Source organism: Macrotis lagotis, chromosome 1, assembly GCF_037893015.1.
Source record: "Macrotis lagotis isolate mMagLag1 chromosome 1, bilby.v1.9.chrom.fasta, whole genome shotgun sequence".
Taxonomy (NCBI): domain Eukaryota; kingdom Metazoa; phylum Chordata; class Mammalia; order Peramelemorphia; family Peramelidae; genus Macrotis; species Macrotis lagotis.
Window position 1 is genome coordinate 99,016,785 of NC_133658.1, and position 12,533 is coordinate 99,029,317.

At 49.6% G+C, this 12,533-nt stretch overlaps 1 protein-coding gene across 4 annotated transcripts in view; it reads left to right on the top strand.

Moving 5' to 3' along the window:
* TTC7A (tetratricopeptide repeat domain 7A) overlaps positions 1 to 12,533 on the top strand; it is a 182,143-nt gene that overhangs the window by 71,833 nt on the left and 97,777 nt on the right. For all 4 annotated transcript variants that reach the window (XR_012472232.1, XM_074205337.1, XM_074205346.1 and 1 more), the window contains exons 9-11: positions 6,772 to 6,909; positions 7,968 to 8,051; positions 12,208 to 12,312. Coding sequence is in view for 3 of the 4 variants with exons in the window: in XM_074205337.1 (XP_074061438.1) it covers positions 6,772 to 6,909; positions 7,968 to 8,051; positions 12,208 to 12,312 (327 nt within the window). In the remaining variant the exon portion in view is untranslated. The remainder of the gene's footprint in view (positions 1 to 6,771; positions 6,910 to 7,967; positions 8,052 to 12,207; positions 12,313 to 12,533) is intronic.

Consider the following 12,533-nt stretch of genomic DNA (forward strand, 5'->3'; position numbering starts at 1 on the left):
ACACTCTAAATCAATATTAGTTTTATATTTTATCGGTCAACTATTAGTGTATAAATGACTCTTCCTGATGGGTGAGTTTGCAGGAGGACTCTAAACAAATTTTATATTTATATTTAAAAAGCAGTACTTAGCAGATGAATAAATTAATGTATTCATTGTGTGTCTGGGAGGTATTGGGGTAGGGATGGAAGAAGGATTGGACTAATGTGCTTTGTGAAAGAAGTCTTCACTGTATAAATAGAGACTCATCACAAGGACTTTTTAAAAATTGCAACTTCTTGATCTGTTTAGGTTTTGATATAGTCAACAAAACTTAGGTATTTCTGTAGCCTTTGAGGAACATCCTAGTTGCCTTAAGTCCGCTTCACTAGAGTGCTGCTTACCTAGCTCCTTCCTGAGAGTTGTTGGCTTTCTGACACACCTCGGACCAGGTTCCAAGCCTCCCTGCTCTTCAGATGCCTTGGAGCCTGCTGGGAAAGATTTGTGGTGTCAACGAGAAGCTTTCATTTGACTCTTGATTTCCCCAGAAGACTCATTTGAGATACACGGTGTCCTCTCAGCCCAGCCTCCTGGGGAGGTATAGATGGGAAACATTCTCTCTCTGATTCCTCTTGGTCCTCTGAAGAAAGGAGAAGCATTCTGCTCCAAAGAAGAGATCTGGGCCAAGGGAGACTTGAGCTCCCTTTTGGAAACTCAAAACCTTTTTTTGCCAGGCAACAGAATGTGCTGAGGCTTATGAAACTGGAGTGAAGTGTGGGGCGAGCACCATCTGGGGGCCAGTGTGGGCTGGGGTGTCCATCATCCCAGGAGATGGGAGATGTAAGGTGCTATTTCTTGGCTATATATAATGGCTGCTCTAGAGCCCATGGTAATTATGTCTACTGGGGAGAAGCAGCCAAACATTAGAGTGTCCTTCAGAGAGGGGTTGGCCCCATGAACTAGCTAACTCCTCATTGACAGTCCCAGGAGCCTTCTTTCCCCGACTGCTTCTGCCTCAGTTTTGAAAAGTACCTACAGAGGCACCTGAGTGAAGACGCCTCAAACTTCAGCATTGGAAGAGGCTCTTATGGACCTGAGTGAGGATCCCCACTGTAGCCTACAAGACTCTCCAAGCCAGAGAGTCCACTCCCACTTGAGTTCCTTTCCTCTCTTAGACTGGGAACCCCTTGAAGACCAGGATTGTTTTTGTCTTTTTATCCCTTGAGCTTAGCATGGTCCTGGCTCATAGTAGGTGCTTTATTAATGCTTGCTGATTTAGCTGTCCATTTGCAGCTTCCACCATGGGACTTGGGAGCCTTCCCTCCCAGGCCACCCAGAACACAGGTAATCCTTCTTTCACACACTAGCACTTCATATATTTGAAGATAGCTATCATGTTTCCCCTGAGATTTCTCTTCTCCAAGCTAAGTATCCACAGTTCACTAAGATAATTGCTCAGAAAAATGAGGACTGGTTTATCCAGCCCTTCTAGGAGTAAACGACATGGAAGAGGAGAATGAGAAGGTCTGTTGTTAGAGGTTTGAGAAGAGGCTCTGAATCCCTCCGTTATTTTTCTCCTGGGAACACAAGATGAGAGAACCTGCCAGAGTCCCAGACTTGACAGTCATCTGGCATTCACCTTAAATTTTAGCTCATGTTACCTTGGATAGACCATTGTGATGATCCTTCTCTGGGCCTTCATTTACCCATCTCCAAAATGAGCGTAAATATACTTTCCCTATCTATAAGAATCATAGCAGAGCAAGGAGCCTTGGAGACCTAGTTTTCAGAGATGTTTTGAGAATCATTTGAGATTGTCAGTGAAAGCAGTGAAAAGATATTTTATCAGTCAGCCGACTGCTAAGCATTCAGGGACAAAAATCTAGACTTTTCTAATTTCAGAGAGCTGACATCCTTACAGAAGAAACAGTCTGCTCATTTATGTGTGCATTTTAATATATATACAGAAGAGATAACAAAGTAATCATGTAAGGGAAGGCAGCACCAGCAGCCAGGGGCTCCAGGAAGGAGCTCGGGCACAAAGTTCTGCTTAGACTGAGTCCTGAAAAAAACGGGTGTGTTGAGGAGGGGGCCTTCTGGTCATGGGGGACACTATTCATATCGTAGCAGCCATTATGATTTTAATACCAGGGATTATTACTTGAAGGCGCATTCTCAGGGTGAGTTGATGCTGGGCAAGTCCTTGTGTATTCCTTAAGTATATGGTGCTAGCTGCCCCCAAGAGACTGAGAGCAGAACATTGAAATGGGACACTTGGATCTGGCAGGAGCCCAGCGGCCCTTTCCCACCAGTTGAGAAAAGCTTCCTAAAAGAGCATATGTAAATGAAAGAAAAAGGTCCTAGAAAGGTGGGGTGGGCAAGGGAGGGATGGCTCCTGGCCAGGGCCCATCTTGTGTTAATAATCATAATCATAACAACCGTGATAATTAATAGTCGTAACATTCATTGGAACTGAACCTTCATTGCAGAGTTGGAAGAATACCTTGGTGGAATTTACTGTCAGACCCAGGGTATTGGTTCATTTTTCTGAGCTGCCTTTTTGCTCCCTTTTTCTTTCCTCACATCTCTGAGCTAGCTTCACTGCCAGACTTGTTCTTCCTCTCTGAGCTGGAGCAGGTGGGCTTATGGGTTTCCTCTATTACACTTACCCCCTCCCCACTGCATACATCTGTGCCCCCCACCCCCACCCCCAGTCCTGTTGACAACAGCTTCTGACGGAGCTGCAGCCTGGCAACCAGAGCCCAGCCCAACCCTGCCCAAAACCATGGCAACTGTGCCCCAGACAAGCTGCTCTTCCTGTGGTAATCACGTGATTGCGTCTTCCTTCTGGCCAGCTTGGCCTCACCACGGTGCCTGCCGCTGTGGATCCTCCCTCGCGACCCCCTGACCCAACTTCTGAGGAAGTTCTCCGATGCTGATTTTGTGGTTTTGGGGGCCCTGATCTGTAGTGACCATCTGTTCCTCCCTGGCAAGAGTCTCTGATGTCATCCTGAGCTGGCTGCTGGCAGGTCAGAGTTCCAAGGATGGCAGGAAGAGTCCAAACCTTAGAGGTCAGCCTTTCTCAGGCCTGATGGCCACAGGGAGGATAAGCCTGTGTCCATCAGCAGCTGGCAGTTGTTGGCATGCCCTTCCAGGTGGCCCTCGGGCCAGAACTGCTTTCTGTCCTTTTTCACATTTGCCCTGCCTGTTATTTTAATAAGCATCAAGATAGTCTCTGGGGTCACTCTTGGGGGAGCTGGCCAACTGGACTTACGGGCCACTATCATTTGTCTAGCTGGGGCTCAGAGAAAGACTAGAGTGCTCATGATTCCTTAAGCACCCCTGAGCATTTCTGATTCTGGCACCTTCCCTTGGCCTCCAAAGCTGAAACATCCTCCTCTGCCTCCCAGAACCCTTTGTGTCTCTCCTTAACCATGCTGCTCAAAGTCACTTTACCAGAGAACTGTCCTAGTTCCCCTGACCATTATCCCCATTTAAGGTTTGGAAAGCCTTTGGCCCCCTCAGCCCCGGGGAGGATCACACGTGCAGTGGGGTCACCCACTTAGGGGGCAGCATGTCCAGCGAGAGACAGAGACAGACAGACAGACTATTGGGGAATTCCAGGGCCAGCTCCCAAGCCCCATGCTTTTCCTTATTTGCAGAGGTGAAGTGACTTGCCCAGAGTCACACAGTGGATTGTAGAGCTCGAATTTGAACTCAGCTTGGCTTAGTGGTTTCTAACTCCGTCCCTCCTTAGAGCTGTGATCAAGTTAATCTGATTTGTATGAGCTTTCACTTGTTTCTATGACCTTTCTTTCCCTCCCCCAAGGAAGAAGAAGGTGTTTAAGACTAGGGACTAGAGGCTGGAGAAACTATGTGACATGATAAGGATAGTATCAAGGGTTGGAATCTGGAGGATCTGGGTTCAAATTCTGCCTCAAGAACTTACCATCAGTGGGATCCTGGGCAGGTCTCTGAGCCTCAGTTTCCTTGTCTGTCAAATGGGGGATCCTAGTAACACCTGCTTCACAGGGTTGTGAGGATCAAATGAGATGGTAAAAGGAAAGCCTTTACCCAACTTAAAAATGCCTCATGAATGGGAGCTGCTGGTATCCTTATTTCCCTCCCACCTGTAGTCAAAGGCCGCCCCATCAGCTCAAAGGTTTCCCAAAAGGGAGTGGCTGTGTTTCCTCCTTGCCTTCTCATGGTTCACAAGGTCCCTGGTCTGGCGGGCCCCTGTTTTCCCCCTTTGTGGGCAATGCTCGGAGGCTGGGGGGTGGGGGTGGGGGTTGTGCTGGTGCCATGGAGGGACCCAGAGGAAGCTCAGGGGAGTTTATTATCATTCTCTGCCCCCTTCCCTTGGTCATGCATGGGAAGATTTTGTTAACAAGGAGAATCTCACTGGCACTTCTCTACCCTCTGAACCACATGGAGGCCATGGTGAGCTCCTCACTTCTTCCTGAGGCTTTGGGAGTCAGAGGCTCATGTGATTCCTCCCCAGGGACCCTGGGCAGCTTCTCTAGGCAGAAGAGGCAGTTGCCTATGCAGTAGATGACTTCAAGGGATTGGGTAGCCCTCCACACCCAAAAGTATCTCCCTTAGTGAAATTCCACCATTAAAAAGTCATTCCTTGGGGTCTTTTAAGACTTTGTTGTCTTCCAAAGGTCCCCCCATTCCAGTATGGGTATAGACCCTCTGAGAGTTAAGGTTTCTTTACTAGTAGCACTTGAGCAGGGATTAGTTGACCTCTAGCTGAGGGGATTTAGGACCAGTATGTAACCCTTTGACTTCCCCAGCATGGGGGATGCATGATGCCATGCAAAGAAAGCTCCTCCTGTCTTCTTTCTTTTATTTTTTTAGGTTTTTTTTTTGCAAGGCAAACAGGGTTAAGTGGCTTGCCCAAGGCCACAAGCCTAGGTCATTATTAAGTGTCTGAGACCGGATTTGAACCCAGGTACTCCTGACTCCAGGGCCAGTGCTTTATCCACTATGCCACCTAGCCACCCCTGTCTTCTTTCTTGTTGGTTGGAGTAGATGACTCCAAGTCTGTCATCTGTCATCAAATTAAGAAGAAAATAGCAAGAGGCCAGACTTAGATGCTTTATACTTTACAACCCTGAAAGGTTATATTGTGCCCACGTTGCTGTTCCCATTTTATAATAAGGAAACAGCCTTAAAGGGGTTAAGTGACTTGTTGTTCATGTGGCTAACATGAGGTAAAATCTGGACTTGGGCTCAGTTGTTGTATCTCCATCTATTTTCATTTTTAATCTCAGCCATTATCAAATGATAGGGTGGCATGTACAACTTGGGATTTGGAGAGATATACCCTAGTGTGCCACTCCACTTAGTACTGCCTAACGAGGCCAGCTTGGAAAATCCACTTCCCCCAACCTCCCTCTTTCAGAGTCTGTCCTGTTCAAACTGAATTACTTAGGATTCAGTCTGTTTCCCTGGCAAGAGGAATCAAATCTTACGGATGGCAGGAAGCAAATCAGTGAATTGAAAAGTATTTATTAAGCCCTTCCTTCCCTCTGCCAGGCACTAGGGAGAGAGGTGAACAGAAGGAAGCAGTCTTACTGGAAGAACTTGTACATAAGTAAATGCAAAATAAAAATAGGGAAAATGAATACAGGGGAGGGCAGTTATGAGACCAGGAAAAGTTTCATGGAGCCTTGAATTGGAGAGTTCTCCCCACCTTATTCCTTTTCCCAAGGAGCCTTCTGCTAAATCTGCAAACTTGCTAAGGGGAAACCAGAGTTGTGAGTATGAGGGCAGAGACTGAAGAGAAAGGAGTCTGCTGGTGAGCTCAGAAGAGGAGTCTTTTATGAGAGAGGAGGAGAGAGGGTCCTTGATGTGGACAGACCTGGGGGGTAGAAAGGAGTGGGTCTGGTCCTCAAGGAGGGAGGTCATGAACCTGAGCAGAGTTCCCTGGTAGGGGTGAGTGTCCCTAGAAAAGCTTGCCTTGGATGGGGAAGAATTGACTGGCTGGGTGTCCCTGGGCAGGTCCCTTCATTTCTCTTCTGCAGTTTCCTCCAATGGGGATCAAAACCTCCTGCCTCCTAGAGTTGGGAGTATCAAGTGAGGTGGGGCTTTTTGAACCTTCAAGTACTTAAAATAACAGCTTTCATAAGGCATTGTATGATAAGAGTAGCCAGCATTTACAGAGCTCCTGACCGGTTCTTTTGCTTGGTCCTCACAGCAACCCTGGAACGGAGCGGCTGTTATTGTTCCCATTTTACAGATGAGGAAGCTGAGGCAAAGAGGTTATATGACTTACCTAGGGCTACACAAGAAGTGTTTGAGACATAATTTGAATTTAGACCCCTCCTAGTTGTAGAGAGAAGGAAAATTTTTATGGGAGGAAGCTATGGGTCTTCTTAGGATGAGGGCTCTCTGAATTAGTCTCTTATCCTCTTTCATTACCTGAGTTCTTCTTCTGTGACCTAGAAAGAGAACTGACCCTTCCCTACCCAAAATAGTTGTTTGTTTGTTTTTTTAAATTAAGACTGTTGGTGCTTTCTGTGATTTCAAGACAGCCCTACAGAGCAAGCTTCTGGGTCTGAGCTAGGAGGCTGCTCTTAACTGGAATGCCTGGGCATCCTGGCCTCAGAAGCAGCAGGACAGCCTGAGGGCTTTATCTAATTGTTGTCATGCGCCTGACTGGGCACTGCTGATGCCAGGGAATGGCCAGGATGCCAGGAAGGCAGACGTGCTTGTCTGGGGAGTGGGTGACCCATCTGTCTCTAGGACTTAAGGAATTTTCATCCCCGACTTCTCTTTCACTTGCAGGCAACCCGGGAAGTGGTTCTGAGCCGTTTACCAGAGCAGAAACAAGACCGGGCCATCAGTCTCCAGGATGCCTCTGTGGTCTATGACCTTCTGAGCATTACGTTGGGCAGAAGGGGGCAGTATGTCATACTCTCAGAGGTACAGGCTGGCCGGCACCTCCACTTCAGCGGGGGTCGTTTTTCTCCTTGGGCCAAAGCTCCCCCTGGGATAGTGAAGGGTTAGAGGCAAGTTGGGGGGGGGCAGCCAGCCAGACAGGACCCTGTGCCTCGACTATATCACAAGGGGGAAGCTTCTGCACTGACTTGTCCTTTCCCCCGTCCATCCTCTGGAGTCCATGGGCTGGGGTGGGAGGTTGGGACTTCCTTTCCTGACCTGGGAGACTGAGGGAATTGGCTCCCATATTTATCTTGGTGGGGTCTCAGGCTGGTCATTTAGAATAACCCTCCAGTCAGAAGCCCAGGGCAGGAGCTGGGGCTCAAGACAAGTCAGTGGGCATTTATGAAGCGCCTGCTGGGCACAAGCATGGTGTCAAGCTCTGCCAAATCTAGTGTTCAGGAAATTGAAGGGGCCCTTGGTTGGATCTTGTCTGAGCCCAACTGTTCCTATGCCTTCATCTCCTTTGTGACCCTAGCCATGGCTAGTGCTCCAGCAGAGTATCCGCCAATATGGGCTCCCTCAGAACATCCCCTTTAGCCTCGTCCAGACAGATGTCTCTTCTGATCTCCCCTGACTTCTTCCTGGTGTCATTTTTAGCTCCATTATTTTATGAAGGTAAAGAACAAGAGAAGGGATGATGATCACGATCATGATCACGGTGAGGTAGTCTGATAGAGACCCCTTTTAACTTTTCAGAAGCATTTTTCAGAGACTTCATTTTGTCCAATCATCACAATAATCTTGTGAGATAGGGAAGCTAGTGGGTGGTTTTACAGATGAAATAGAGTCAAGGAAGGGAGTTGGCCAAGGTTACTCAGTTGTGCCAATATCCACTTGTCATATGCTGGGTGGACTCTCTAAGAAGTCAAGTCAGCCCCCAGTTTGTGCTGAAGCCCAGGAGGCCCAACCTTACAGAGGTAGGCACATCTGGACACAATTCAAACTTGGGCCTTTCTGACTCCGAGTCCAGGGAGGAGGCTCTTGGTCAGATGTCTGGGGGGCCGTGGTGCCTCTAACTCTGATGCTCTTTGCATCTGCAGTGCCTGGAACGGGCCATCAAGTTTGCTTGTGAAGAATACCATCTCTGGTACCAGCTGGCCCTCTCCTTGATGGCATGTGGCAAGGTAAGGCCATGGAGGTCCTGTGCTGTCACCCCCCCATCATGCTTTATCCAGGGAAAGATCCCCTTTCCTTCCCTCCTTTTTCTCCTGGGGCTGAGTAACTTGGATGGGTGTGTGGGTTTGTGGGATGGGGCAGGGTAGACGCTGAAATTCATTTCCTGTCTCTAACTTAAGGAGAAAATGAGATTTCTGCATTGTCATGGGTATGAGTGAGTGGTTGGATGTTCCTTTGTACATTTTTGGGGGGTGGTGGGAATGTCTATGCATTGCCTGACTGCTGGCTATGCTTGTGTGCCTTTGTCTATATATACGCACATGCGTGTAACATGATGAGTTTCCCTGGGGTGTGCATGGTCTGGTTCCGGCTCCACACTTGTGATCGGTCTTCTAAGAGGTGCCCATCCCGGGGTTCACTGCTTGCTGGCTGGGCAGACCCGGGTCTCTGGGGCTTTTTGAGGGAGTTCTGGAAATAAGAAGCAGGGACTGGTGCTTCCTGTCCTGGGGGGGGTAGCTGCTAGAACTAGCCACCAGGCCAAGGAAGAATGACAAAACCTTGGTTAGGAAAGGGCACTCCCACTCAGATGGGCAGAGTCTTGGGGGAGGTGGCACTCTCCCCACCAGTGTGCTGCTCCAGCCCCCTTGTCCTGCCTTCAGATCAGAATCAGACTTGCATAAATGTCTATTTTAAGCAGTCTTCCTTGGACAGGGTGTTGGGTGGGGGCTGTCAGAGGAAGTAATGTGGCAGGAGGTTGCAGATTGATCTAAGAGCTGTAAATACCCTGAACCTTTTATGGGGCTGAGGGAATTCCCTCCTCTCTGCCCCTCCCTCCCATCTGGGCAACATCCCTTCTAGTCCTGAAGCATTCTCTGAGGAGGCCTTGCCTAGAATCTGCCTTGCCTAAGCCTCCTCGTGGAGGCTGGCTGGGTGGGGGGGCGGGGAAGGTGGAGAAAAGAGCTAGGATCAGGACTACAGCTGGGGGGGCTGGGATCTGAGGAATTCCTCTCCAGACAGGGCAATGATACCAGCTATCCCCCATTACTCCTGCCCCCACTAGTCAAAAAGTCTGTTCTCAGAACTTGGAATAAAAATGCACAAATATTGATTAACAGCTCTCCTTGGCAGCCCTGGGGAGCTCTCCTCTGCCTGCCCTCTAGGCCCAGGAACCTGAAGCTCCTACATGCACACCAAGTCTGTACCAAGTGAACCGGATTCAAGGTGCAGGGTCATGGACTTAGGGGTGGAAGGCACTTTGGAGGTCCTTGGGTCCTTCTATAGACTAGGAACCCAAGGGTCAGAGAGGGAAGTGACCTGGCAGGGACATCCCGGGAGGCAGCCTGAAACCCTGTCCTCTGGTCCCTCCACCAGGGGAGAAACACCTTCCAGACTCTAGGTTCAGGAGGCTAGGCCTCTGGCCAGCCTAAGAGGGCCATTGAGGGGGCATTTGTACCAGTGGCAGTGCAGGTCTGGGGGCATTGACCTGGGATGGGTGGGGATGGTCACATCTCCATTTTGCAAGTGAGGAAACTGATGTTCCAAGATACCATCCTAGCCAACGGGCGCTCTTAGATCTCTTCACACTGCAGTTTGGGAGGTGGTCTCAGTAGAGTAACTGAGATGCTCTTTCACCACTGTTCATGAAGTATTGACTGTGTGTAGAGACAGACACACAGAGACACACAGACACATACACAGACACATGCAGACACACACAGACACACACACACACACACACACCCTCTCACCTCAGGCTGCTCAGCTCAGGATTGCTCCACGGCAGCCCTTTTCTTTTCCGTCTTCCCTCCTGACCTTTGGCCTGTCAGATAAAGGTTTTAGTACAAACAATCTCTTGTTTCCTTCCAGTGCCTAAATTCTCTAGTCCCACATGAAGTCATTCTCTTGATCTTCTGTATTTTTTAAATGTCATCCAAGTTCAGGACCTGGCCTTGGATTTCAATTTCTAGGTAGCTGAGTCTGTAGAAGAGATGGAGAGTCCCTCTGAGAAGCCCATGCCCCATGTGTGACCACCTCATGACTGATGCTGCTACTTGAACATGCTCAGCACTGAGGGTCGAGGTTTTGTTGGGGAGCAGCCAATGATGATGTGGGAGTCCTTCCAAGGGTTATTTGCTGCAGCAGAAGGTCTCTCTGGGAATTGATCCTTGTAGATTAAGTAGACCCATCTGTGCTGTTTCAACAGCAGTCTCTGAAGAGGGTGACCTCAATTGGGGGGGAAGAGGGGGACATTTAAGATTGCCTCTCTATCAGGACCCTAAAGTTGGAATTGAGGTTCCATGGCTGAGATCGCCCCCAATAGGCCTTCCAGAAGGTTAGGCTGGGAGATATAAATATATCTGGCACATCATCCTGCAGTAATAACATACGAGTTCGATGATTTAGGTCACTCCTTCTGTTGGTTTTCTCAGTAAAAGCACAGACTCAGTTGCTAGGTAACCCCCATTTTTTTAAAGCCCCTCTTCTTTTGCCTGTCCCCATCCCCACCTCAGCTCCTAATTGTGGAGTCCTCAGATGACTCCTTAAGTAGTATCCCTTGATGGGGATTGGGGAGGTCAAAGTTAGAGGATTCAGCATTCCAAGGATCCAGTTCCAAAGGTCAGCCGCCCCAGAGTAGGAGAAGGCTGGCCTGAGACTGACAAGGCAGGGGGAAGGGAGAGGATCTTGGGTGTCACAGACCCTTGCCTTCTTTTCTCCCCTTCTTCCTATGTCCCTTCCCTTCTCAGCTGCCAAAGTAGCCTTGTGTCTAGCGGACAAAGGAGAAAGGAAAGGCAGCTCCTTCAAGGGCCTCCTCTTCTCTGATGTCCTTAGCTCCTACTGAGCCCTCCCTGCTCGAAGCTGTGATCCTTCTTCCCATGCTCTTTCCTTGATTTTCTCTAGCTAAAAGTTGCCCTCCTAGAGGGCAGGGCAGGAAGGGAATTCCCATCCCTCATTCTGCTCAGCCCTATTGTCTGCTTCCCTTTTTGGCCTTTCATCTCCTTGATTTCAGGAGCATCTTTGAGCTCCTAATAAGGAGAGAGTTTCCTTCTTTTTTGGACAACCTATTGAACTGACTTAAAGTGCCTGTAGTAGGTTGGAGGGCCCAGGCCAGACTAGGAAAAGCAGCTTGGTAGAGGGGAAGGGCTGTGGTAGAGGGCTGGCCACTTCTCTGAAGAGGAGGATCAGACTGTGCTTGGGGAGGGGAGAATGGAGAGCTTGGAAGGCCCATAGGGTAGACTGTGCTCCCTAGTCTCTCCCCAGATCTTCAGCTCCTGATGGGGTTTGTGCTCCCATATTCTGGGGTGTGTGGTGTGTGTCACCTTTGAGTCCACCCATAGGCACTGGTGTGCGTTTGACTGTGTGTTCACATGTATGTGTGTGTCATCTACACATTTGGAGAAGTTCCCTTCCCTTGTCTGGAACCCCGTGTTCTCCCCAACAGGTCCCTCACCCGTCTGAGCAGGGGAAGCGTCTGCTGAGCTCCTGGTGAGATGTTGATGGTTCCCCTCTACAATAAGAGCTCTTTCAGTTTGCTCACCCCTTTTTTGCGTTATTGCCTTTGAGCCTCCAGCAGTCTGATTCTAGGAAGGTGCTGCAGTCAATGTCCCCATTTGACAGCTGAGGCTGAGATGCAGACAGATGAGTGTGGGTCTTACTGACTCCAAGTCTGGTCTTCAATGTACTGTGCCTTCTGGAAGGGGTGACTGGGGGGCGCCCCTTGGGGCTGCCTCCCTACTGCTGGCATTTCATGCTTCTGAAAGTGGTCAGGCTTTGGTATGGAGGAAGAAAAGGCAGGCGGCTATCCATGTGTAAACGGAGAGGGCATTCTGGGTCCAGGGCTAGTTCTGGCACTGGGTGTGACCTGAGACCAGCCACCTTTGGCCTGGGCTTTGCTTTTGTCTTAGAATCTCCCCATAAGGATGAGGGTTGGCTCCATGAGGGTGTTCTCTTCCTTTTCCCAGTACTGTGCTATCTCTTATTTCATTCATGTTGACTGGCCACATCCCCCAAAAGGAACTGCCCTGGCTGCAGCCAAGGCCTGGAGGTGGGGTGAGAGGACCCTCTCACCACCCAGAAGACTGACTGGTGGGGTGGGCTGGCAGCCCTGTAGCTGTTCCTGTGGGTCTTATGAGTGATGCTGTCTCTCCTTCCCACTTGTTTTGACAGTCGGCCTATGCTGTGTGCGTGCTAAAGGAGTGCCTGAAGCTTCGTCCTTCCGATCCCACTGTGTGCCTCCTGGCTGCCAAGGTCTGCCTTGGGTCCCTACACCGGGTAAGTACTTGTGTCATCATGGTCATGGTGGCTGTGTGTCTGGGCTGTGGGGTCTGCGTCTCCCACACTGGGAGTGGGGGGAGATGGTGTTGTGAGTGAGCTTCTTCCTCTATGTCAGGTACTTTTCATTTGCTAGCCCTGGCATTAACCAGCTAACTGGGTGACCTCAGGCCTTCAGTGTGCTGTGGCCTTCTGGAAGGGGTGACTGGGGGGGTGCCCCT